This window comes from Serinus canaria, chromosome 2 (genome assembly GCF_022539315.1).
Source record: "Serinus canaria isolate serCan28SL12 chromosome 2, serCan2020, whole genome shotgun sequence".
NCBI classification, from domain to species: Eukaryota; Metazoa; Chordata; class Aves; order Passeriformes; family Fringillidae; genus Serinus; species Serinus canaria.
The window spans coordinates 76068749-76095442 of NC_066315.1; the positions used below are offsets into that span (position 1 = coordinate 76068749).

At 34.4% G+C, this 26694-nt stretch overlaps 1 protein-coding gene across 2 annotated transcripts in view; it reads left to right on the forward strand.

Annotated features, from left to right (window-relative positions):
- Positions 1 to 23780: 23780 nt before the first annotated feature.
- Positions 23781 to 26694, forward strand: part of CDH18 (cadherin 18) — a 157393-nt gene continuing 154479 nt past the window's right edge. For both annotated transcript variants that reach the window (XM_018926918.3, XM_009095239.4), the window contains exon 1: positions 23781 to 24008. In XM_018926918.3, coding sequence (XP_018782463.1) covers positions 23781 to 24008 — 228 coding nt within the window. The remainder of the gene's footprint in view (positions 24009 to 26694) is intronic.

Consider the following 26694-nt stretch of genomic DNA (forward strand, 5'->3'; position numbering starts at 1 on the left):
ATAGCATAAGGCACTAAAAAAAGTGCCATTGGGTTTAAAGATTCCTGTGCATGGAATGCAAAAACAGTCTGAAGGTTTCAGAGGTTACAGTGCACTTTGCATCAATGTACTTTGGTTTTTTCCCTTGCTCTGAGAATTTAAAAATACTGATGTCAGATGGTAGCTAATTTTATTTGTTCTGTTTTCACAGTGACTAAACTATACTGAAAAGAGAGTTAAGTGACTTACTTAGCTTGTAAGTGACTTGTTCATTTCCTGTACTTGAAATTTATTGGTTTTATGTTGTGTGAGTATAGAGTTAATGTTGATTATGTGTAAACCTTAGATAATGGATTTCTAAAACCTGCTGCAGATTTGCTTGGCAAATATATGCCCTGAAATGATTTATAGTTATTCTTTTATACTTTAAATCTTCTTTCCTTTCTCCCAGCCAGTGTAGGGAGAAAAGCTGTCACACTAAAAGCCTGATTTTGTTCTGCTCTTGCACATACAATCCATTTGCTCAGTGGGATTCCAGCTAAGTATAGAAACAAGAACATCACACTGGGGGATGTATGCACCTAACAGAGACCTGAAAGGTTCCAACCTTAAGCTTTGCTAAAGGAAAATTATCTTAGTGATCTTACTCTGATGTATCTCAGGCAAGAATTAGAGAAAAATGAAAAACCTTGTCTTGCCCACTTCAAACTTACTTGATAATGTATGTCATATTATTTTAAATTGTTATCTGTATCTTTTATTTTCTTCAAGACACAGAAGGTAGTGTTGAACTTTACTTCTTTTCTTAATCTACCAGGAGCTGTTTTTGTTGGCACAATTGGAATATGAGTTAAACTATAACTCCTTGCTCTGCTCAGGGGTGTGTAGCAGACCACAAAATTTAGTGCTGTGGGTTCTGCTCTGTAAAATGAGCTTTAGCCTGTTTCTCCAGTAAGCCCACTGCAATTACAGAAGCCACTCAAGGAATGAAGCCTCTCACAGTTCAAGTCAAGGCTTTGCCTGCACCTATTTTGTCTAGCACTTGGTCAAAAGATGTACTGAATTGTTTCAGACATTTGGTTTTTTCTTTAATCATAAGTGAAAGGAATAAACACATACAGCCTTTGTTTCTCCCTAGCAATAATAACTCCTGTATAGTGGGAGACATGACTTAAGAAATAATTTAAATAACCCTTTCAGAAACAGCATTTCAGCAATTTAATTTGGGTTCCAGAAGTTGTTTCCTAAATGTTACCTCTGTCAGTCACTGGAGGGACTGATGAATATATAAGCAGCCTTTCCTTAACAAGCACTGAAAATACATCTGTTAGTTAAACTGTTTTCCTTTCTCCTGTGCCCAAATTTTATAAGCATTTTAGACTTTCAAAGGATCATTTTGGATCATTCTGTTACCAGAGATTGTAATTAGGTATATTGTAACTGGATTTGTGATGTTACACGGTAATTTTTAACAGAACAATTGAGAAAATATTAATAATTATACAAAGCAGATGGACAGGTCATACTAACTATATTCTACATTAGGAATTACAAAAATTGCAAGGTTATGAAAGACATCTGTAGGAATACAGAACATTCAGCATCTTCTAAGAGACACAACACATGGATGTTTTCAAAGAAAATAATTGGTGTCTGAAATTACTTAATAAGATTTTTATTTCTGCACAAGAATGAAATATGCACTGGTAAATCTAAGCCATTTCTGGAGGGTAAGTGTCTAGTCTTGATTATAATATCAGTAAACCCTTACACAACAGAGAAAGGATGCAGGATGAGGAAGGCAAGTTGGAGACCAGACAGAAATAAGCAAAGTTAGTGGGTTGTTCTAAAAACTAGACAGACGATGCTTGATGCTGCAATAGTGTCTAATAGAAATTGTGGAGCCATTCTAATTTTAGAAAAAACTGATAAATCACTGACCTCAACCCAAAAAACCTGCAGGAATTACCCCAATGTTTGTAAACAGCTATAAACTCATTTGCTGTCACTGCAAGAAGGCGAGTGTTTCTCTATTTGACTGAAATAAGCATAGTTACAGTAACTGATGTAATGAGGCATTCTTTATTTTACTAGAGCTCAAGAACATAAATACATAATTTCTTTTCATTATTACTAATTTTCCAATAACAAATTGGTTTTTAAAAAATAATTTGCCAAATGAACCTTATAGTATTTTGTACTTAAAAGCTGAAAGAAGAGCAGGTTATACAGTATAAAAATTGTTTACAAATCTTCATTCAGGCCCCCTTACTGCAAAAGATTCACAACAGTATTTGGAATATAGAAGGTGGCAGACATGTAGGTGGATGAGGTCCAGCCACTGGAGATTGAGTGTTAAGAGCTTGGTTCTATTGAGTAGATTGCTTAGACCACTCTGTTTTCTTTATTTGGTGATATAAAAAAAGAAGAAAATACCAAAATGCCTTTTTGGATTGTTCTTTTGCAGTTTGTCATTCAAACAATTTGTCTTGGCCTTCTAAGTCCATTGAGCTGCTCTAATGTCCTACCAATTCATGTGCTACTGATCTTCCTGATAACTCTTCTGATAACCTTTTTTTTTTTTTTTTCCCTTCATTTCCATTAACCAGTTTGTTAGCAAAGTGTTTCCTTAAGGGTAAACAGTTGTTTCCACAGAGATCATGGAAGCATAAAATCAAAGAATGGTTTGGGTTTGAAAGGATCTTTAAAAGTCATCTAGTCCAACTTCTATTCAAGGAGGAGGGACATCTTCAACTAAGTAAGGTCGCTCAGAGTCCCATCCGACCTGACCTTGAATGTTTTCAGGGCTAGGACAACCACAACCTCTCTGAACAACCTGTTCCATTGTTTCACCACATCATTGTAAAAAGCTTCTTCCTTGCATCCAGTCTAAATTTACCTTCTTTTAGTTTAAAATCACCATCCCTTTTTCGATGTCAACACAGCCTAGCAAAAGACTTGTCACCACCTTTCTTATAATCACCCTATGTTACGTAGAGTAGAAGAAAGGAGTTTTGCAGGATATCTCACTTGTGCCTTTCCTTGTGATCTAATGCCAAAACTGGTCAGTAGCCCCATGGCCTAACTTTGCTTCTTCTGTTTTTCTGTTGGTGATTTGCAAATTCCTTCCTTTTTCTCTCTAGGAGTTCTGAAAAAGAAGATACAAAATTATTTCACCCTTTCTTTTCCTTGACATTTTTTCCCAGGTCTCTTTTGCAATATTGTAGCAATAATGTTTTATTTTTCCTGGAGTAGCCTTGGGAATCAGAGCATGAAAAAACTCCAATAATGTCCTGGTTTGTGCCCCTCCATTTTGTCCCTACTCCAACTCTGTTTTCATCTTGCAGGACTTGAGCACACACAGAAATGCCAAGTAAAACAGTGGCACTGGCAGGTGCCATTCTGGAGATAAGAATTATGACATTAAATTGAAATAGGTGAGGAAGGCAAATTAATTAAGCACTTGATTAAGTACTCTATCTTCAGAAAAGAGGCTTTTTTTTTTTTTTTACAGGACCTCTCATCTCTAAATTCAGGTTTCCTGCAGTGCAAGAATACAAATGTGAATAACAGAAAGTTGAAAAAAGTATTACTGCCAATGAAAATTAAATAAAAATTTATTTTCTTGATTAAAATTTAATTGTAGCCTTGCAAGGATATGAAGTTGGTAGAGCTCATCTGTGTTTCTGTCTTGTGCAAAGTTACTCAAGTAGAGTGAGTAGAGGTTCAGATCTCATTTTATCTTACTGCTGCTTGCATGTGGAATTTACCCCATGAAACTTGGCGTGCCTCATTTTTCTGCTTGTAACACGGAAATAATAGCCGTTTTCATCCAGGGAAGGTTTCTCTTCAAAAATACATTTTTAATGCATTTCCACCTATGCAGAACAGGGGCTGTCTCTTTGCAGTGTGTAAGGAGTGATTGTGCAGTGCAACAGGGGTCTGTCTTCATGTTGTCTGTCAGTATTGCCACCAGGTGCTGTGAATAGAAAAACGATTTGTAGCTGGTGTGGTCTTGACAAGAGGTGTGAGAATGATACTGACTTTTAGAAAGCAAATTGTTCCTATTTTATGTTTTAGTCATGATGCATTTCACATACCTTGTGAAACAGAATTGTGCTCAACACAGTGGCATGTCTAATATATACTGTGTTTCAAATGACTATTTAAACTTTAATTTTTTAAGATGCTATCTGGTGTTTTGTAAATGAGGCTTACTGTAAATTGTAGGTCCTTCATCACACTAGTGCTATAGGAATAATACCAGCACATTTTATTTGAGCTAGAATCACAGCTATTAATAACACTGTTGAATAGCCAATGTTAGCACTGCATTGCTTACTGAAGCCTCTGGGGAATGTTAAGCAATCAGCAGCTTTCAGGTACTTCAGAAAATGTGTTTCTTACAATTGCCTTTCTTTTAATTGCATTTTCTCCAGTGGAAATTTTCAGGTTTTATGTAAAAAATAAAAAAAGGAAAAGTCTTTTCAAAGAAGCTTTATTTTGTATCAAGTCCTTTAATATAGTTGACCAGTGGAGAATGCATTATAAAAAATAGAATTAATTGTTGAGTTATTGATAGTTCACAGTTTAGTAAAAAGACAAACAATTAAACTGGTTTTCTTCTTCTTTTTTTATATTTTTAATATAATTTTTTAGTATTTTTTTGTTCTTGTAACCTAAAGATGTTAACTCTGTCCCACTACAGCACTCCTGAGAAGGGATTTTTCGTTCACATTCTCGTTAGCTGTTATGAGAAAAAGTTGGTGCTGATACCACCGTTACACTGCTCTTTCCTCTCCCTGAGAGATTTTTTTAGCAAAATGCCCTCTCCCTCAGTTCCTTGAATTCTGACATGTGTGTGGGTTTTTTGTTTTTGTTTCCCAGCAGCTAAGGAGGCAGTCGGTTTGGTTTGGCAAACCATTTGGAAAAGGAGGAGTGGAGAAGTGCCCTGTAACCATTGAACAGTAAGTGCCAGTTTTGCCTGCTATTTTAGCCACAGAAGTAGATAGGATATGCAGATGGATTGGCACGATACTTTTATAATTCTGAGAGGCATACAAAAATGTGCTCACCTAGAAGTATAGCTACTCTGAAATACTTCAAAAAGAAGGCTGAGAGATCTGCTTGGATGTAATTATGGATCAGGTCATGAGCAGTGTTTAGGTATAGCACGTAAATTATTGAAAGCCAAAACTGAAAAGTACCTTAAGTGGCATTCTGTTAAATTGATTTGGATACTAAGTAGTTTGAAATATTCAATATACAAAGCCTCTAAAATTAGAAAACGCAGTTTGGATGTGTGCACACTACTCTGCCCTTGGAAACTAGGAACTAATTGAATAAAGAGATGCCTGTCAACAGTATTTGCATGCTATTAAAAACGCTGCTCTGCATTATACTAAAAATGACTGTCAGCTTTGTTTGCAGCATGATTGTCTGTTAATTTTAATGCTTTTTTGATTCATGTCAAATTAAAATTTCAATTTCAAAATGCAGGTGTTAACTGCTTTCAATTTGTCCACAGCAGAAAATATCTCTGTAGCAAAAAACACTATATAATAATGAATATTACAGGATAGCTTTGGATGTGAGAAGCTGAGCTATCCTAATGACCACTAATGAGTGCAGCTTGGCTCTAGCAGCATTTAAATGTATTTGTGAGTGTATTATGCACTTAAGCTGTTGTTCGAGGATAGTAACACAATAAAAATATTTAAACTTTACACTTAGTATATAATGCATTAAAAAATGATTATGGAACAAGTTAGTTTAAAATGAAATTTTTTCTTTTCTTGCAATTGAAAATATTTCAGCAGCTGAGACATAAGTTCATAGCACTAGGTTGTACTTTTGTTAGCTGAGGAAATATGAACATGACTTTAATATACTCTAGTGTATTTTGTTTATACAGAAGTGCAGGGAAGGAGAATGCCACAAGACCTCCCTGACAGTGGAACAAACTGCTCCCTGAATATTTTCGAATACACAGAATATTGATCCTTTTAGAGCAGCAAACATCATGTAGGAAATTAAAAGAACAGTGTCATGTTTTAGTGGAATAGGACTAGCTGGAAAGAGCCTAGAGTATTTTTTTTTTTCTTAATGTGGATGTACCTAGGAAGCAGATTAGACCCAGTCAAATCAATCTTCTTGTTCACTGTTAGTATATTTATGGCTCTCAGCTATGTTTTCTCTCTTCATTTTTGTGCCATGTCTGATGCTCATTTATTTCCTTGGAAAGTCATATGCAGCACAATAGCCAGAGAAAGACTGATTCAGCTAAAAAAGATGAAGGGTTTTCTGTCCATTAAGTGAACTAGATTGAATTGAGATGGTAGGAAATGAGAGGAAATCCAGAGGAAGTGGACCACAAATTTGACCATTTCAGAGCACTGAAGGAAATCCTCTGTCTTGCCTAGCTGCAAACTTCTTCCATCCACAAAATTTAGTTTCAATACTACTGCCTTTGAAGGATTGCACACCTTCCTCTGCTGTCTCCTTGGGTTTTGGATGGAAGCTAACTTCAGCTCCTGAGAAGGAATACTGGTTTGCTAGAGAGGAAGGGCGGAACTGAAAAAGTGAGAAAATTGATAAATGACACAAGCTAGAAGGGTTGTGGGATTTTAATGGAACAATAAGTGGTATGTTTGGCTGTTTTTTTTTTTTTTTCAATAAATATTACATATTTTAGGAATTAGTGTGATATTACAGGACATCTCTTGTGGCTGGTAGAAATTTGGTGTAAGAAATTATCTGAAAGCAAGTTGCCATGGGGATGTAGCTGCAATACTGTATTAGTAATCAATGTCAAGGCTGTGTCATACACAGCAGTCACTGAATTGCAAGTGTCATAGAAGTGAAACCAAAAGATTTCAGTAATATGTTGAAGACAATGATGAAGACTGCAGTATTTATAATCCCTTTACCAGAATTTTGTGAGTGGTAAATAGCTGATGATCTTATTTTCAGAAACAAGATTCTGATCCTAAGTTACTTGTAAAAATCTCGCCCTGCCGAGCAGGATCAGAGGAGTTGCTATCTAAGGGTTTTCCTACACACTTGGCACTAATTACGCTCTTATTAAGGAATTTAATTGAAGAGATGCTACAAAGTACTTGTGCTATGGGCCTGTAGAATATTTTCTCCTGTATTTCCCTAAAGATTATTTTTCAGGACAAAACACGTATGAGTGACTTTGTGTCAGGGATAAAGATTGATTATTTTGACATTGGCTGTTTGAGGCCTTGTCTGTGCACATGAGAAGGTTCATGGTTACTGAGAGTGTTCAGTCAGTGATGAACAGTTGTTCTGATGGTCTGTAATTGTGCAGAGTGGGAGTATATTGACATCAGTAGTACATAGCTGTTACTGTGTTTATTTAAGAAATACCGATAAACTAAAATGAGCTGGATTTTTTGTGTGTTGAAGTTATTATTCTGGTGGTGGTATTTTGACATGTAAATTTTTGATGCATTGGATTTTATGGTTGAGTGTTAAAATAGATAGAAGTAGAATTGTCCCATAAATTTTTTGCTTTCAGTCATTTATTTTTGTACAAATCAAATGATTAGCATCTTGTAGGTTGTGTCTTACCACTAGCATGTGTAGTCAGCTTCCCTGGAGTCTCATTTCCTTTCTCCCTGGTGAAAATGCAGTAAAAAATGAATTAGAAAAAAGTATGTTCTCTAGTGCTTTACTTTCATAACACTATTGCTAAAAGCAGCTGTAGTAGATGAGATGGAACTCCAACTGTCTATAACTTCTTTATTCTAAAATATTGCTTATGAAGAGATGGTGTTGGGTTTTTTTCTTTTTCTTTGCTATCAAGAGAAAATAGATGTGCAGCAGAAATTGCATTTTAGAAATGCAGAGAGATTTTTCCCTGTATTTAGAATGCATGTGTTTAGAATAAGATAGTGTATGTATATAACCAGATTGCATGAAAAAAATATTTTGATTTATTACAGTCCATATAATAAAAATAGTGAAGGGTAGAAGATGAAAGGGAGGAAAAACCCCACTACAATCCACAAGATGTTTAGCTATATGATTGAGTTTTTGGCAAAATTTAGTTACTGACAGTAGAAAATTGGCTTTCTTTCATTTAAAAAGACTTGAAGGGTATGGTAAAAATTAATAGGATATTTTCTAGAAGAAATTATGGCTAGGCAGTTTTTAGGACCAAATATTATTGAGACATATTAGTGCTTTGCATTTGTATCTGTTAGCTAAAATAAGTTAATTGTTGCTTTCAGTAGTCTATGAACATTGCATATTTGAATGATTTTCTATCCAAGGTATGTTAAGGTCATCTAACAGTCTATATATAGCATATACTTATCCTTTAATAATCTCTTTTAAATGGGAAAACTACATACCAAATGTCCTTGTTTGTGCATTAAAACTCTTGTTTCCTCATAGCAGGCCGTATTTCTCAGACATTTGTTTGAATACATGCTGAAATGAACAGGGTTGAACTCTGCCTCCTGAAAATGTATTGGTCTGTTCTTGACCTTTTTATACAAAGGGAAATGTCCCCAATTGGCAAAATCCCTGGTATAGTGCAAATACACTGGGATGAGTTCTTAGAAAATTGGCTTACAGTGTATGAGTGTACATGTGGTATCTGAGCACAATGCAGGCAGCACTGGCCTTTAACCCAAATGCCTGGTCATGTTGTGGAGCCCATGCTCTGTCCTTTGCTGTCAGAGCTGGAGTTGTTGTTCATAAAAAGAATTGCTCTGTTACATATTTCTTGTTTACAGACAGAATAACTGGAAATGTAAACATCAAAAAGTTATGTTGGAAGTATTTTGAGTTCCTGATTACATTTTTCTTCTTTGTTTTATTTTTTGCCCTTTTTCTTTTAAATTATTTATACATTATGTAATTCAATTGGTGTTTGTCTGATTCTAAAGAAAATATAAACTCATATTTTGAAATATAAAATCTAAAAAAATAACCACACCACACATTTTTATTCATTTAAAATTTGGAGTCCAAACTGATCAATATAATTGATTATGAAAACACTTGTAGAAGATTAGACTGCAGTTTAATGAATTTTAGTCCTTTCCCCAGTGTTTTCCAAGAGTATTGTTTGTAGTGTAGCATAACATTGAACTCTTTTTTACTATTTTCTCTCTACTTGTATAATTAATGGAAGTAAAGAATATCTGTTTTCATGAAATATTGTAGAAAGTTTTAGGTAAATTGCTACAAAACTAATGCAATCTAGAAAATGTAGAGCTCACTATTTTAAAATTTCATACCTTATAGAAATAGGTTCTCTAGATTACAAAACCAGAATATTTAATTCTTTGGAACAGTAAAAGAGATGACTGCCTTTTTTGCTTTCAATTATTTAGGGGAAATACTACAAAATATTATTGCTCTAATAATTCATCAGTGTCAATTCAGAATTGTTTTAGTTCTTCAGTATTATTTACTTTCATTACTTTTGGATTAAGCACTGAATATTCTTTACTGGAATATTCTTTACTGGATATTTTGTTCAGAGTGTGTGTATCTTTCCATGTGTCTCTTTTCCTTCTCATGCATAAATCTGCATTATTGCAGTAATCGTATAAGAGCCCTTCATTTTCATGCAAGGGGAAGGCACAAGTGTTTAACCCCTGTCAGTGTTGCTTAAATCTGGCCCAGGTATCTTTTACAGACTGTTCAATCTCAAGATGTGTACAAACCCAATAATGTCAGCACCTCAAAATTCAGAGTTTTAGAAAAAAAATGTATATTCAAGTTTTAAATTTACAGCAAGCTGCCTGATGATGATGGTTAAGATGGTGTGTAGGAGGTGATTTCATAACCATGAAAAAAAATGCAGCTTTGTTCTGCTCCTTGAAAAGTGATGTTGCCTCAGAAAATAAACAAACAAAATATTTCACAGCGGTTTTGCCAATATAGGATGGGGTTTGGGATGGAAGATAGTTGCTATACAAGCTCATATTCCATCGGCCATCACCTGGGGTTAAAGATCAGCCAAGGTTAAAAAGCGGCCCCTTAGTCTGCTATTTGCTAAATTGCCTTAGCCTCCAGTGCAAACAATTTCTCTATGAAGAATGAAGAGGTTTAAAGCTTCTTTAATGCTATTAAATCTGCATCAGATCAGGCTTATGAACTTTTATTAGCTTTTAAAGCTTTTCTAATCACTGTGGGTAGTTTTTTGGTTTGTTTGGTTTGGGGTTTTTTTGGGTTTTTTTTTTTTTTGATAATGATCTGTCCTCTGCTGAAGATTGTTGCTTGTTGATAACCGAATCCTTTTTATTCTTAAAGGCTGATGAGATTTTCCTAGTAGTCTCACAAACAGCCCAATCCATATCTAGTAACAGTAGCTCTATGTTAGAATATGTGGCAATTCATGTACTCTTAACAGTGAAATATTTATTAACTTTAATCAAAAGTAGCAGGTTACAGATGAAATTGTAAGTACACAATTTTAGTTATTATTTGTCTTGTTTGCTTTCATTCTGTACATTCCAAGACTCATAAAAAACCAAAAAACAAAAACCAAAAAATCAAAACCAAACCTGGAATCTGTTGCACTTCAAAATTTCTCTCTCTAGTAACTCTGCTGAATGACTATTTTCATAAGTAGGACATAACTTACTAAAACTTTTTCAAAGATAATTTTCATGTTTATTTAGGTATCTCAGTCTACCATTTTCATGACCTGCTTGAATTGAGTACTCTGGACACAGTGTAAGAACTGTCAAACAAGGCTCGAAATGGGAATGAGATACAAGTCCTTGCTCAGATATGGATCCTTGCCGTGAAATGCTTTCCAACTTAAAGTGAGAGTGCTATTTTGCTAGTCATTCAGTTCTTTTTCTGGTGTTCTTTTAGTGATGCTCAACATCACTAAATCCTCATCCTGCTCCTTGTAGAAAAAAAACTAACTCCAGAAAACATGCAAGTTACGATTCAAGGCTCTCTCTCAATGCAAAGAATCCAATTTTTTTCTATTAAGCACATGATGAATGATTTCTTGAAAGTCTTCAACTCACAGTAGAAAGTCTTGCATAACATATCATGCCTTTATGAACAGTACCATGCATATATGAGCAATCTCAAAATGATATTACAAGGTCTCACCTCTCATTAGACTACTATTGTGATAATGGAAGACAAATTTATTTTGAAACTTGAATTCTACATTCTTAAGTTTTCCTGGTGAATTTATACATATAATCTTTTCTGTGCATTGAAGCTGTTCTTCTAGCACCATAAAACATCAATAACGTAATATTTAAAATGTTCCGTTTTAAGCTAAGTTTTAGTCACACAAGCCAATTAATGTTAATGAGCTTTTCTTTAATAGGCCTAGAGTTAAGTGACTCTTTTTTTGTTTGCTCAATCAGAACCTAAGACATGATTCTACTGATTAACCTAGATTCTCCTTCCCCTTCTGTTTCTGAGAATTTGCTGGTGGTATGGCTTGAACACTAAATCTCCATTTATCTACCTGTTTATACACTCCTGTGAAGTGTCAGGACAAGAATGAAAGCTAAAATTTCCACAAGCATGAAATAAAGTTGCATATACAAAGTCTGCAGTCATCAGTGGGATTAGTATATTTAACACAGTTTGCTCTGTAAGTCTTAAACTAGTTTGTGAAAAATGTCCACAGTATGAAACTAAAATTAATCCTAAGACCAATAATAAGGTCTGACTTTGGTTTAAATTCAAAATAGCTTTTCTAGAATAACAGAGAACTTTTTAAGGAAGAACAGAGATGACTTTTATCTAGACAAATAAAAAAAAGGAGGAGTAACATAAAAGTTATAAAAACCTACCTTGGCTGGAATGAAGAACAAGATCTCTGCCTCAGAAAAGAAGCTTACGTAAAACAGTAAAGAACAATCTGAAATAAAAGAATGGAAATAAGTCTTTCTGCTCTGAAAAGATGAGTGAGAATGAACATGACTTTGTTTTAATATTGGAGGAAAACTAATTTCTTAAAGATTAATGTACCAGCATTCATTAATTATTATAATGAAATATTTTGTGTTCAAAGACACTGGTACATGAATCAAAATTGAAAGAGTTGAATTTTTTGTCGTTGTTTTGTTGTCCTTTTGCCTTCCTGAGAATAAAAGTTGTGATGATATGGATAGATGTTAAAAAAAACAAGGTATCAAATAGTCAGACAAACACATGGAAATGTCACTGTCTTCCTCATGTCAATATTGACTTCCAATGATAACTGAACATTGTTATTTAACAAGTACACTGTCATTTTTATAGATATTGTTACCTGTTTTACAAATACCATGTTGTGTAATCCACAGTATCTTAAGACAGAAAAGACATTCCACTCATCCTGTTTCTGGATTACTCTCCCCTGAAAGAAAGAAAGAAATATACATATATGCATGCAATGCAAACCAGCATGCATACAAATGAATTTTCACTTTCTGATAGAAAAAAATTGCAAGATTAAAGAACCACAGACTGGGCCAGGTTGAAAGGAAGAACAGTGGGTCACCCGGTCCAGCCTCCCAGCTCAAGCAGGGTCATCCCAGAGCACATTGCACAGGATTTTCTCCAAATGGTTCTTGAATATCTCCAGGGAAGGAGAGGACACAGACTCCATGGCAATTCATTCCAGTGCTTGGTCACCCTCATAGTAAAGAAGTTCTTCTTGATACTGCAAATAAACAATTTTTAATGATTGAAGTTTTTTGGTTAAGGAATTTTTTTTTTCCTTTTTTTCTTCCCTGTCCATAGCTTTGAGTACTGGAAATGGAAAATTGAGCAAAAATTAATTAATCAGGGAAGATTTAGTTATAAATTTAAACAGACCACTGTGACTACTGAAAGATGTGTGCTTGTAGAAATTTTGTTCACATAATTACACACGTACAATATGCATGAAGACATCAGAGTAGCGAGCTTGTGTGGTTACCACTGATTCTAGTACATTTGGCTGAAAAAATGTCACAGGAGCAATCACAGACTTAAGGACATCTGAGTTAAAGTGTGGTGTGATGTGATAATCAGTGCCTTTAATTACCTTTTCCTTATTTGCCTTAGTTTTTCTGCAAGTACACCGAAGCTCAGTATTTCTGGTACCATTACCTAGGTAGTCTCAGCTTTAAAGAGTACTACTCAGATAGTCATTTGGGCGCTGTGGACTTTGTAGGACTTGACTGACCAATAGACCTCCCTATATGCTTCTGGCATGATCCGTGGAATGCATCTGCTTCTCTCACAGGTCTCTGTGAAACGGAGCCATTCCTCTTGGCTCTGTCTCTAACTTCTCTGTTGCCTCTTTTTTTGCCATATTTGTTGTTTTATGAACAGTTATTCGGTTAGCCTAACCAAGACAACAAATTTCTCTGCAGTTAAACAGTTGTGTGCAGCCTAGAAACCCCCCACAAAAAATACTGTATATTATGTATTATTAGGATTTCTGTAACAAGATTATCATTAATAGTGTACATGATTTTAAGGAGTTTAAAGCGCAGTGCTGAACTGCTAGTAAAGAACAAGAGGTAAATATCTTTAATTTATTCTGAAGCCTCAAACATCTTCATTAGATCTCTCTTCCATTTCTTCATTTTTTGCTAGTCAATGGGATGCTACCATACTGCTCAGAGGAGCTCTTGCTATTCCTTTTTAAGAAATAATTTGTTAGGACAAACAGTACATGTGGACTATACACAAGTGGGTTATTGCAAGTTCTTTCTATTTAAACTAAGTAATTGCTCATCAGTGTCTCATGTATTTGCTTTGTTCCCTGATTGGTGACCTGACCTTAATATACGGGAGGAATGACTCAAGAAATCAGTGAGATCTTTTTTCTGCTAGCAAGTTCCTTGGGAAGAGAAATAACACAGAATAAAAGCCTCTGCTGTTTTGGGAATATAAAGGGGCCTTTGCACTGCCTTGCGTACCTGTATTACCCTTGACTAGTACATGGACCTCAGATACAAATGTAGATAGTTTCCCCTCTGGTTGAGGAACAGAGAGAGACGTGAGTCAGATTAATGAATCATCTCTCTGTGTTTCACAGTTGTTCCTTTCACAGCAGGTAATGGCTAGCATGACTGTGTGTGCAATTATATTTACAGAAACAGTGGCTGGATTTTATCAGAATAATTGTCTTGTTACTTTGTTGTGCTTCTGACAGCCACTCTGTGCAAATCATTTGGGTATAGTTGCAAAAATATTTCTTCAGTCGTTGGTTATGTCATTTTATTTTTTTTATGCTGTAGTTTCCATATCCCTGCTTATGATAGACAAAACAATTTCTTATGCCAACTGGGGATGGCACTGAATCCCTTAATCTCATTATAATGTCATGTTTAGATTATCTGTTCATTGTAGCCTGTGTACATGCAGCGCTCATTATCTGCCTGTGTACATGAAGTGCTGTTTGCAGACTAAGAACTTTTTCAGTCTTATTTGCAAACTTTTCTGATCCCTTTTGTTCAAGAAAGATCTGTTTCTTGAACAAAAAAGACCAAACACTCTTTCATAAAATGTGTTTGGTCAACAGGGTACGTAATTCATTGGTTTGTAGTGTTCAATAATTTCCTCAACTGATTTATGAATATAAGAATGTTTTTTAATAACAATTTCCTGTACTGATTTATGAATATAGGAATGCTTTTTAATAACCTTCTTCTGTCACTTTTCCACCAAGAATGACACAGGAATAGGCAGAAGGCAATGTTTAAGAGAGAGTATAAGGAAAGCTTTATTCAAGAGATCCACATGGTTTTTATAGTGATACAATGCATTCTGTTTGGCTAACTAACAAAAACACCTTCCTCATATACCGTCCATGAGAAGAAAAGAAAGATGAAGTAGAAAAACACCACCTGCAGATTGTTTATACTTAACAAGTAATCCCATCCTTACAACTCCCTAAAAGTTCTCACAAGCCACTGTGAGAAACATTTGCCATTTTTCTTTCTCTGTCCCATGGCATCCAGAATCTTCAACATTTTTTTCAAAAATAACAGAGCCTTACATCATCTCTACTGTTAACCACTCACATTTAGTGTAAAAGACAGCATAACAGAACTCAGCTCATCTAACACATCCTCTAACCAAAGCATCAATTAGATAAACTTTTAAAAATCCTGCTGTGACAATACGACTTTGACTGCATAGTGGTTCTGATACATTTTCAGCAGGTGAAGATCTTATCTGACCAATCTGTTTGTAGTTCTGGCAATGATAAACTCTCTTCTAATGCAAATCTCAAGGGCTGATAGTGTTTTGTTATGGAACATTGATTGTTTGTATATAAAAAATCAATATTTTTGTATATAAAAAAGACTAGACTCCCTCGTAAATTTCTAAAAAAAAATCATTGTTCTTGATTAAAAAAACCCTATCTTTTCTTGGATAACAGTTTTTTGAAACAGTTAGAAGGTTTTATAGTTTTGTGGTTTTTGTTTTGTTTTGTGATGGTTTGGTTTTAAAATTTTTTATCATATTTGGATTCAGTGTGCCTAGAATTCTTTATTTGGACCATTTAGTATGAATCTCCTTGGTCATGTAAGGTGCTGGATTAGACCTACTGTTATGTGGCTGGTTTTCATTTTTTGTGAGTGGTGCTTCAGTTAATGCTATCCAATGAGAAATCCATTAAAGCTTGTGTTTAGTGATAAGCTATGCACAGTCCCAGAAGAAAGTACCCTGATCATGACTTCACATTTATTTTTACAAATTCCATGAACTCCTGTTAAATATGCTATTTTAAGACATTGGTACACAACAAACCTGACCGTCTATTTTTTTTTTTTTAAAGGAATGATAAATCAGATGCTAGCCCAGTAAATATTCAGGAGTTTCTTTTGCCAACATTAAAACCTTCCAAATGTTTTTTGGTTACTATTTACCTTCTAAGCCTCTTTCTGCTTTTCCCACTTCATTCATCTTCATGGTACAGCTAGGTAGGATTCCAGTGGGTTTTCTTTCCCAGTGAAGTCCATCTAGATAAAAAAACATGATTAATCTCCTTTAATCCAGGTGGGAAGGTGTTTGGCCAGAACTGCTTGCACTGGTTCAGCATTTCTGTGCTCTTTTATTTGCACGTGCTGCTAGGATGTCCTTAAAATTCTCTCCATAACAAAATCAGAACCACAGTTCACGCCTCCTTCTGTGAGGAATGTGACACTCCTTCTATTAATAACTGTAGAATCACAGAGTATCTCGAGTTTGAAGGGACCCACAAGGACCATCAAACTCCAACTCCTGGCGCCGCACAGGACATCCCCAAGCGTCACACCATGTTCCAGAGAGCATTGTCCAAATATTTTTGGAACTCTGACAGGCTTGATGCTGTGACCACTTCTCTGGGGAGGCTGTTCCAGTGCCAACCATCCCTCTGGTAGTTGTGACTTTCCTTGACACAAGTACACGTCATTTTCTCAGGTCACAGGTCAGCAGAGAGAAGAGATCAGCGCCTGCCCCTCTGCTTCCCCTTGTGAGGAAGCTGTAGACAGTAATGAGGTTGCAAAAGCTCTAATTCATATGATGTCTATTTTCTTTTGTGACCCCAGCTTTAACTGATGCAACCTGTTCCAGCCAATCAGGTAAATTATTAATGCTTACTAAGTTAACAGGCAGTCTAGACACTGAATAGTGTAATTATTTCTTATACTGGAGATAAAAAAATAAATGGAAAATTAACTTTTATCTAGGACTTGAATCAAACCAATGCTGGTTAATTTCTAGGGCTGCAGCTAGGTTTTAAAGGAAAGTTTGAAATTCTCTATTTCATCTTGCCATAGTAGAACTTAAAAAAAAAAAAAATAAAAAAAAAAAAACAAAAAAAAAAAAAAAAAAAAAAAAAACCAACAACCACAGACAAAAAGCCCTGGAAAATTCAGGGTGTTAATGCTGATTGGAAAGTCATCTCTGGTCTTATCTTCTTAATTTTCCAGTCTCAAGATTTAACACAATATAATATTTTTATAAAGGAAAAGATCTGATTAACCCTATGTGCTAGAAATAAAGAAGAGTCCATACTTGTGCTGGGTTAAAGGTTTAGGTACAAGCTGTCTAAAAACATAAAACGCAAATATGAACAAACCCACTATCTGTCAATTTAGCCTCTGAAAACTAGGGAAATAATTATGAGCTAATTACTTATTCAGCAGTTGTTAATCCAAAAAGATGGCTAAACTTTATTTTCTGTAGTCTTTACGGAATAGTAATATATCAGTTTCTTTTACTTCAAAGCTACTGGAGCTGAGTCACTAAACAAGAAATATTCATTTAGAAAAATATATCAATAAACCTTATGTAATATGTAACTGAAGGTAAAAGGAATATTTGAAAATAGTATACGCCTAAAATGAAAGAAAAATTGGAAAAAGAGAAACTTTCACACTTTAAAAAATAGCCTGGATTGTGAACACTTTTGGAAAATATCCTAGGTGCTATAACCTGTAGAAAAATGGAGTTTTCTGGTATTGTCTCTGTGGAGCTCAAAGCCAGTAAGAGGAATAGAGTCTCATAAGTGTGGATTATTTGATGTGTGTATGTCAGTCAGGATGGTGTTGAAAAATCCATCACAGTTTGCTTTCTGAAATAATTTAAAACAACTTAATGCTAACTCTGCAGCTAAATGCTACTGTTACCTTTGAAAAATCCTATGGGAAGAGAAACTTATTTTTACCTTGGCAGTGACTATTCTTTGGTATCTAATTACAACATTGGGGAATGAAAAACCCACATCTGTAATGCTAAATTGTCTTTCTGTTATGTGAACTTCTTTTCAGAGGACCAGCTAGATTGCTTAACCACGAGAAAGATTTCTCTGTTGTTTTTGCTGTTTTAGAATGCCCAAAAATATGTGATTTCTCTTTCTTTAATAGTATTCTAGGATATGTCTGCTGGTTTTTGTTTCTTTCTGAGCTTTTGGTATAATTGCTTCTTTCCTTGTAGGTAGATAGGAGAGAATGGGTGAGAAAAAACAAAAAAGGAGGGCATTTCTTTTCCTCCTCTTGATTTTCATTTGGGCAATGTCAACAAGAGTGATGTACTCATCTAAGTAATTAATTTTGTATAATGTGTTTCTCTGATTGTAAACTGAATCTGAGAATATCCCAGCTTTTTGCATACACTGCATAACAACCTGTAGTCATTAAGCCTCTACAGTTGTCCTTATACTGTTTTATTTATTTCTATGGTATATATATTTTTAAAAAAATATTGATATCAAATGTGTCAGCAGTTGGCTATGTCTTTGAATTATATGTGAAAATATGGAAGTTAGAAGAGTTTTTTGGGTATGAAATGTACAAATGATAGGGAAAAATATACCAGCTTTGTACTTCCCTTGCCATTTTCAGCATACCAATTCCCAGAAATATAAATTCCTTGTGGAATTTTGGTCCATGATTTTTGTTAGTAATTATATTTTCTTTATTAAACTGTCTTTATTTTGAATTGTATAAAATATATTTCTTAGATTTCATAGACATTGTGTTGCTGGATTTTTCACATCTCTTTAACAGCTTCAGCTGTTTCCACTTGAACTTTCCAATCTGCTTCTCTGTCTTGATTTGTTTTCCAGTGATTTCTCAGTCTTTTATACATTTTTCTACTTTTTTCTCATGCTATTTTTTTATAATGTCTGATTGTTGGTATTTTTGATTCCCCTATCCACCTTTTCTTCCCACAACAGAATTTCTATTGCTATATATGAAAGAACAGTCTTTATTTTTCATGGAGGTGCCTTTATTTTTTTTCTTGTAGTTGTTGTTTCTATTTTGGGAAGGGGAGTTTATGTAGAATAATTTAATGGGTAAGAAAATAGTTGGTATTAGATTGCTATAGATGCTTTTTGGGTTTTTGCAAATAGATATGCTCTTTACCAAATGCTGTGTGTAAATGTGAAAGAGTGGTGCAAGATATAACAAGAAATAACACCCCTTGACACTGTACAGTGATCAGCTAAAATTGCTGGCTTAAAGAGGTGAGGAGAGGGGCATTCAATGCTCTTTTCTCTATATTTCTTTAGGAAACTGATCAATTTCCAGAGTGATAAAGACTATGTTTCAGAATAGTAATATACCTACAAATAAATTTAGCAATAATTTAGCAAATGATATCTCATGATATCTTAGCAATTTATGGAAATTTCCTTATGCTTTTGAAGTAAAAAAGAAGTCCAGTTTCCCATTTCTAGAAGGTCTGCCAATATAGAACTATATTTAAAACATATTTGGTTGTTGGAATCGCTATTTAACTATTTCAAGAGCATTTTCTTAATTAGAGTTTTCTTAGTTTTCAGTCTCATACACATAGGTACAACTAAAACAACAAAAAGGCAAAGCAGTAACATGTAATACAGTTTTACATGCATTCCAAAACAGTTTTGTCACTACTTCTATCAGATTGAGTAGCATGTGCAGAAGACAGACAATTTTATATTGTGTTTCTATTACCTAGGCTGAGAAGAACTTGGTGCTTCAGTTTATTGTGTAACTTCCCACAGCTCAGCTCTACCAGCCTTGGGAATAGTGAATGGAGATCAACTACTGATAAAACAACTTTCCTTCATCTACCTAGAAATGTCAATTTTTTTATCTGGCAGTTACCTGAGGTCTTCAGGAATACTGTATGTTCTCTTGGCAATCTGTCAAACTCCTCAAAGGATGTAACAAAAAATCACATTCAATTTTCCTTTCTGACACTAGTGCATTATTCTGCCTTTGGTCTCCAGGTGAAAACACCATTGTTTCCGCACTGCTGAAAGATATAATATTGGCAATAAACAATAAACACATGCAATCCAGGATGCAAGATTTTTTTGGATATATATATATATATATATATATATATGTATATATATTTTGATAATCTGTTCAAAAGATTTTGATAATCTTTTTTTTTTTTTCTGATAGGAGGAGATTTACTGGGCAGGGGGCAGAGAGAGAAGTCAGAAAGCATATAAGCAATTTAATTTATTACAAGCTCCATAGCTAATTGTCACTCTTTCACCATGGAACTTAAAAAGGATGTATAAAAGACAGGTTGAATTGCGCTAAATGTGCATCTGCAAAAGTCGATTGTTTAGAAGAGTTCAAATGGGGTTCAGTTTGATGGAAGACAGAGGACACTGAGATTCAGGGCAAATACCCATTACAAAGGATGCATCTCCTCATGGTCGTGAAACATACACATTTTGCATCACTATGCTCCTGTTAATTTCCTGGGAATTCATTATAGGGTCTTACACTAAGCAGTAACTACTGTGCTGTAATGATTTCCAGCAATGTTGGTGGAACTTCCCATCTCATCTTATTTAATCATTTATTTCAATTTTAGCTCACTCTGACAGTCTCTCAAGCTACACAACTCATTTTCATGAGGGCTCCCAGGAGATGGCTATAACACACGTCTACTCTGCAGTTGCATGAATCTTTATAACAAAAGCCATAAATCAAGACACTTTCTCTGAAGCTGCAGACAAGAGCAATGAGCAGGCAGCATCTCAGGATGTTAGCTTCAATTCAAGGGATTGCAGAAAGTTAATTTCTTTTTTTTTCCTCTGTTTTTTCTTCTGTTTCTTGTCTAGTCTTTGTTTTACTGTCTCCTCTGTGTTAACTGTGTGAGCTGTTTCCATCTGAACTTTCCCCTGTAGACACACCCTGCTGTCTTCAAGGTAGATTTGAGGTTTCTTTTGGGGTAGGTGTCAGGTTTTTAAATGCTTATTCTAGACATTTAGTAGGAGACTGCTGAATAAGGACCTTTGTACTGAGCATTAATTAGGCTTTGGCTTTAAAGATGTTTACCAGAGGTGTAACACTTCAAAGAATCGAAAATTAAACCCCCTCCTCTTTTCATTGCTGAATTTGTCTTTGTGGAAGTCATCCTTTAGGCTTCATGTACAGTTGAGGAACTGCTGAAGGCATGAACTTCTAAGTATGAGTATAACAGGAAGTATATATTGCAATGTTTTTTCCTGCTGCTGTCTTTATTTTTTTTTTTTTTTTCAGAATATAGGATTTTAAAACTTTAATTTTGGGCTCGGGTGCTTAAAATAAAATCTCTTAATTGAATTTAATAAAATAGTGGTTTTACTAAATAAAAATGCATTGACTCCTAGTTAATGTTAATGCTAAGATGAACAGATATTTTTAAAGATGAAAAAGCCCTTCATATTTTGCTGTGGTATTTTGTCTTTTTTTCCCTCCAATATATTTGAATATTATATTTCTTATTATAATACAAATGTATATTATTTATAATATATATTATACACATATACACACATATATCTATATATCTATATCAACATCTATATCTATTAATATAATATGCCCTTAATATTTGTTCTGGCTCAAATGTGACTGCGACATAACAGTTTGCAAGCTCCATCTTGGTTGTTTTGGGTTGTTTTGGTTGGTTTGGTTTTTTTTTCCTATGAAGGACTTCTGAGAGGGAAGAGAAACAAAGTTCTGTTTAATAAATCTTGATTTGTTGATAGCTTCTGTACTCATATATGCATTTTTATGAGGCAAGAATTTTCCATCACAACTACTCCCACAGATTTTGTAAAAGAAAGTTTAGTAGTAATAATCTAAAATACATTTCAAATGTGCTATTTTAAGAAATCTCAATGAACTTTACATACCATTTATAAAGTATTACCTGCTACTTGTAGTCTTAAGAATGCCTCCCAGGCATTTCTCAAGATGGAAACAAAGCGAAGAAAAATAATACTTGAATTGATAAAACTGAAGAGTTAATATTTTGTGAGACAATCCTTAATTTTAATGTTCATCTAAACTACGATGACTAATCTATTTAAATAGAACATCTGTATATATAGAAATCTATACAAGGAAACTGCATGCCTCAAGGTAAAAAATTATTTCTAACATGAATCAGCAAAGAATGCAGAAAGGCAAGGAATCTGAGAAAGAAGCATAATATACTCAGGAACAAATGTGAGACCCAGAAAGGCTGAATTTTATACCTGATCTAACTTAGACTTCATAAAACACTTAACTGTAAAAAAAAATCTTATTAAATCACATTTTAACTCAGAGGAGACAATAATTTTTCATGTTGTATAAATCTTTTCAGAGATGGAATGCCAGAATTTTAAGGGAATGGTGTCTTGGACTTCACAGGGATTGAGGGGAGACCAAAGTGCTTTGGAAGCAAGAAGCAGGGTAATGCTAGATGTCTAAAAATTCATTTCTTCAGTTGAAAATGCCATATAGAGTTTCATTTTGAGCTACTGCACAACCACAAGAGACTGAAGTTCTTTCTTCACTTCAGCAAACCCCACTGTCCTGAACTGAGTACTAGCAATGGAAAATACATCCTTTCTGTCTATTTCTAATGTACAGTAGTCTTGAAGTATTCTTCCATTGTTCTGATGAGGAATTGTTTTCAGCTAAGAGGTTTGGGATTCCATTATTGTTATGGACTTGAGAGAAACATTAGTTCAAAAAATTGCAGCCTAAAGACACCTAATAAATTTTCTTCCATTGCAGTATTGTTTCTGTCTGATTTCTAAATTCTTTTTTGGTTCTTCTTTAGGGATTTTGAATTTATTCTGTTGGGTTCCTATGAAACTTAGAAACAAAATTATTTTAATTTTGTTTCTGTTTCTGTAGCTTATGTTTCTGTTTATGTAGCTTTATGATGCTCAAAGAAGACCAGTATTGGAAGAGTCCAATTTTTGTAGTTTCAGTTGCATGTTTTCAGACTCCTGATGGACTAACTGATTTGGGGATAATCTTTAACGTCATCAGATAACTGAACAAATGGTTACTTTAATGTAACTGTTTCTCTAAGGTTGAAGAAATATTTTACTTTCAAGGTACTTGAAGTATTTTACTTTCAAGGTTCAACTTCTGCATATATTCACATTTTGTTGTTGTAATAAAAGAGGTTACATTTTCCTTTTTGAGGTTGAGAAAATATTGTCAATATACTGAAAATACTGACATCAAAACAACATGAAATTCCTTTCAGTATGACATAATTTTATGATGTCCTAGATTATATTGGTTTGAATTTATATAAAGAACAAGACGCAAAAATGCACATTTTAACTGAAGCTTCCTGTCAGTATGCTCTAGTATTGACTCAGAATTTTAAAATCCCATTTTGGTGGCATTCTTTCAAAACCCTTTATAGACTAGGTATTTTTCATCAAGCTGGATATCTGTGTGGTGTAGAGAACATCAAAAACTCATGTGAAATTTTTTAGCAATCATTACTTAATGACATTGTATCAGTGATTTTGTTCTACTGCCAGACCAGGTCAGTGATTTGCAGGTAAAACCCAAAGGGACTATTCTGAATCATCCAGGTTTTAATTACGAGCGTTTTCACAGCTTGTGGGAGCCATGCTGTCTTACTGTATTTTAACATAAACAATCAGGAAATGCTTTTAAAGGAAGCACTGAAATTAAATTTTAGTTTGTATGAGAGTCTTTGAGTGTTTAGTACAACTTTGAGTGTAATCTAAGGTCAGAAACCTGAAAATTGCTGGTTTTAGTGATGAGTAAGTATCTTTCTTTCCTTTTCATATTAGATAGAAAATGGTCGGCCGTGGAACTCTATTGTGAAGACCTCAGAAGAAATATCATTTTTTCCAGTCAGCTTTTCATAATGTAAATATAATTTGAGCTTTCCCAACTGGGCAGCTAAACCATGAACAAGCAGAAAAAGCTAATTTGGACTGTATTTCTGAAGCAGACTTCACCTTCACTCTCGGGAACTTATTGAAGGATTACAGCTGAAAAGGACAAGAGAAGGAAAACCTTGAACAGGAATCCTATCCTACAATGAGAATTACAAGTACATCTTGTATCTGCCCAGTCCTAGTTTGTCTCTGTTTTGTACAGAGGTGTTATGGAGCTGCTCACCATGGCTCCATCAAGGTGACCAGAAATCAAACCAAACACATAGAAGGCGAAACAGAAGTGCATCATCGTCCAAAGCGTGGATGGGTGTGGAATCAGTTCTTTGTTTTAGAAGAACACATGGGACCAGATCCTCAGTATGTAGGAAAGGTAAGGTTCTCTTTTGGCTTTGGTTTGTTTTTTTTCCATTCCCTCAAATGTGGCACTGATAAGAGGCAGATCATTTATCTCCTCAGACGGCACCTCCTCTTTTAAGGGAAGACACCTCTTGGATTGCTACATATATTTACAGTGAACTTGCCAGTTGCCTGTGAATACTGTGTTTATTATCAAAGGGATAAATAAAAGTATATAGGATGAAGATTCTAAAATATGATAAAACAGTTTTTGTTCTGAGGTCAGCTAAACAGAATGTGTGCAGTTGATCCTGTTACCTCAATTTCCAGAATCCTAAATGCATAGGGTCACTGCTAATGGCTTTTCCAGAATATTTCAGAATTATATTCAGTTCTGCTTCAGGGAATATTACAAATGCAGTCTAAGTTCCATAGGGTATTCATTCCACTCTGAGTGTAGGGTGGAAAAGGTCTCCTCCAAAAGGAAATCCTCTGTGGCTTTTTTCATACTATGAAATACAAGGTGTGTTACTTGTTACAGTTCCTCAGAAGTCTGTGAGAACAAGCCCTGCACATATATTCTGATGTATAGAGTGAGCTTCAGACCTAATGTTCAGTCTAATGTAATTGAACTGAAGCCTGGCCAGCTGAAGTCTGATTCATCATGTGTAATGCTGTCTGTAGAGCTTGGGTTTTAACTTGCATTAAATAACATGCGACTCTCCATATAACTTTAACCCATGATATATGACAGAGGAAGTTTTGCTCTCCTTGAAGACTGTCTTGCTCCATTATGATAGAATTTTTTTATTAGATAACCTACATGAGTCTTAATTACATTAATGAAATCAGAGAAATACATAGAATATGAGTGGTAAAGTAAGATGGTTAATGAGGAAGAGGGCAAAAGATGGAAAAAAAGACTTATTTCATTTTAGTTTCCCTTGAAATTAGAAATTCTGAAAATTATATTGCAGAAAGTGATGCAAGGGAACCAGTAGCCTCTGAAATCACAGATGTCTGGTAGTGAGGGCTTCAAAATTTGAACAGTATCTTCTGAACTAAAAATAGGAAGTGGAACAACTGTATTTAAGAAACTGTTAACACAAAGGCTGAAAAAAAATTTCTATTATGCCAAACTTAGTAAAATAGTAAGTATTTCAGAATGCCAAAAAATATTGAGATATGTGAAAGAAATGTAAACTGTGAAAGGACCTTTCTAAATGGAGGTAATGATTTGCATTGAAAGAGAAGCTGTTAAAAGGTTAAGGGGATGAGGAAATATGCCTTCCAACTGCTTTACACTGATTACCATTTTCATAAATGATTTTGGAATAGAAAAAGTTTTGCAAAAATATTGTTGATTCAAAGCTTTGCAGAAGAATCAAAACATTGTCTGGAATGAGCTAGATATTATGAATATGGTTTGGCTATAGAAATAAAGAGTAAACCTTGGGAATATAGAACAATGAAATGAATTTCTGTTTTACTCTAGTGATTTTTTGTAACTGAGAGAGGAAGAGAAAGAGCTGGTTACCAGATCTAGTGTCATTTCTTAAAGAAGGTGAATGTGATACTAAGCTGCAAAAACTGATATATTAAAAAAAAGGGGATAAAGGGCACTGAAGCCATTGTGGAAAATAATGTTGACCTATTTGCTATTCTGGTTACTTTTAGCCAAGAAAAATGGATTTATATGTGAAGCTGTACAGAAAGAATTGAACATTATGGCTGGGATAGTAATGGAGGATAAAATATGTTTGTTTAATTATTTCCACAAATAATAGAAGAAGGCGCATAATATTCTATAAATACACCTCTGAATAAACCACAATGAAAAATAAAAGCTATTTAGGTTGATTGCAATTTTACTTGAAAAAATAAGGTTTTGGTGGCCGTGAGTTAATTTAGAATTCACATTTAGTAATTTTAGAATGAAAACAAGAATAAGTCAGACTCTGAAAGAGGCTACTAACAGGAAGAGAAAAAATAAAAACTGAAGTTGTTTCAGAGTACAGCATATTTGTCTTTATGAAAGCATTTATAGACATGATTGCATGCCAGAACAGAAGCCTGGATTCAGTGAGCTAAAACATGGTCCCTTTCAATTTCATGTTCTTATGATGCTATTATATATTTCCTTTCATCCTCTGACCACTCTATTAATGCCACATTTACAGAGATCAATGAATAGAATTTCTTTCAATCCTTTGTGGTCAAAATGTGACTGCATGCCTTGTTTGAGGACATTTCTCCCTCTGTACTTACCAGTTTTTCTCCCATTTTCCTCAAATAATTCCCTCTGGTGCTTATAATTTTCTACTGTGAGTACTTCACAACATTAGTAAGCTTGTCTTTGCAAAAGCTTTGTGGAACTTGAAAGTAACTGTACTCTATTTTCCATTTGGTGTGATTATTCTGATGACCTGATTTGAAGAAAAGATCAATTATATTAGCTAAGGCATAAACTTTGAATTAAAAAAAAAAAAAAAAAAAAAAAAAGAAAAGGGGGCAGGGGAAGCCTGTACTGAGACTGTCATAATACCAGTAATTAGCAGGATTTCAGTATTGGTAATTTACCATGAAAACCAGATATTTTAGAAAAATATATTTTTTACTAATATTGCATTAAATTGTACACACCTTACCAAGGTCTCATTTTACATGCCTTTAATTTGACAAGTAATTTTCACACAAAGCCCCTCAGTTATATAGGAAGT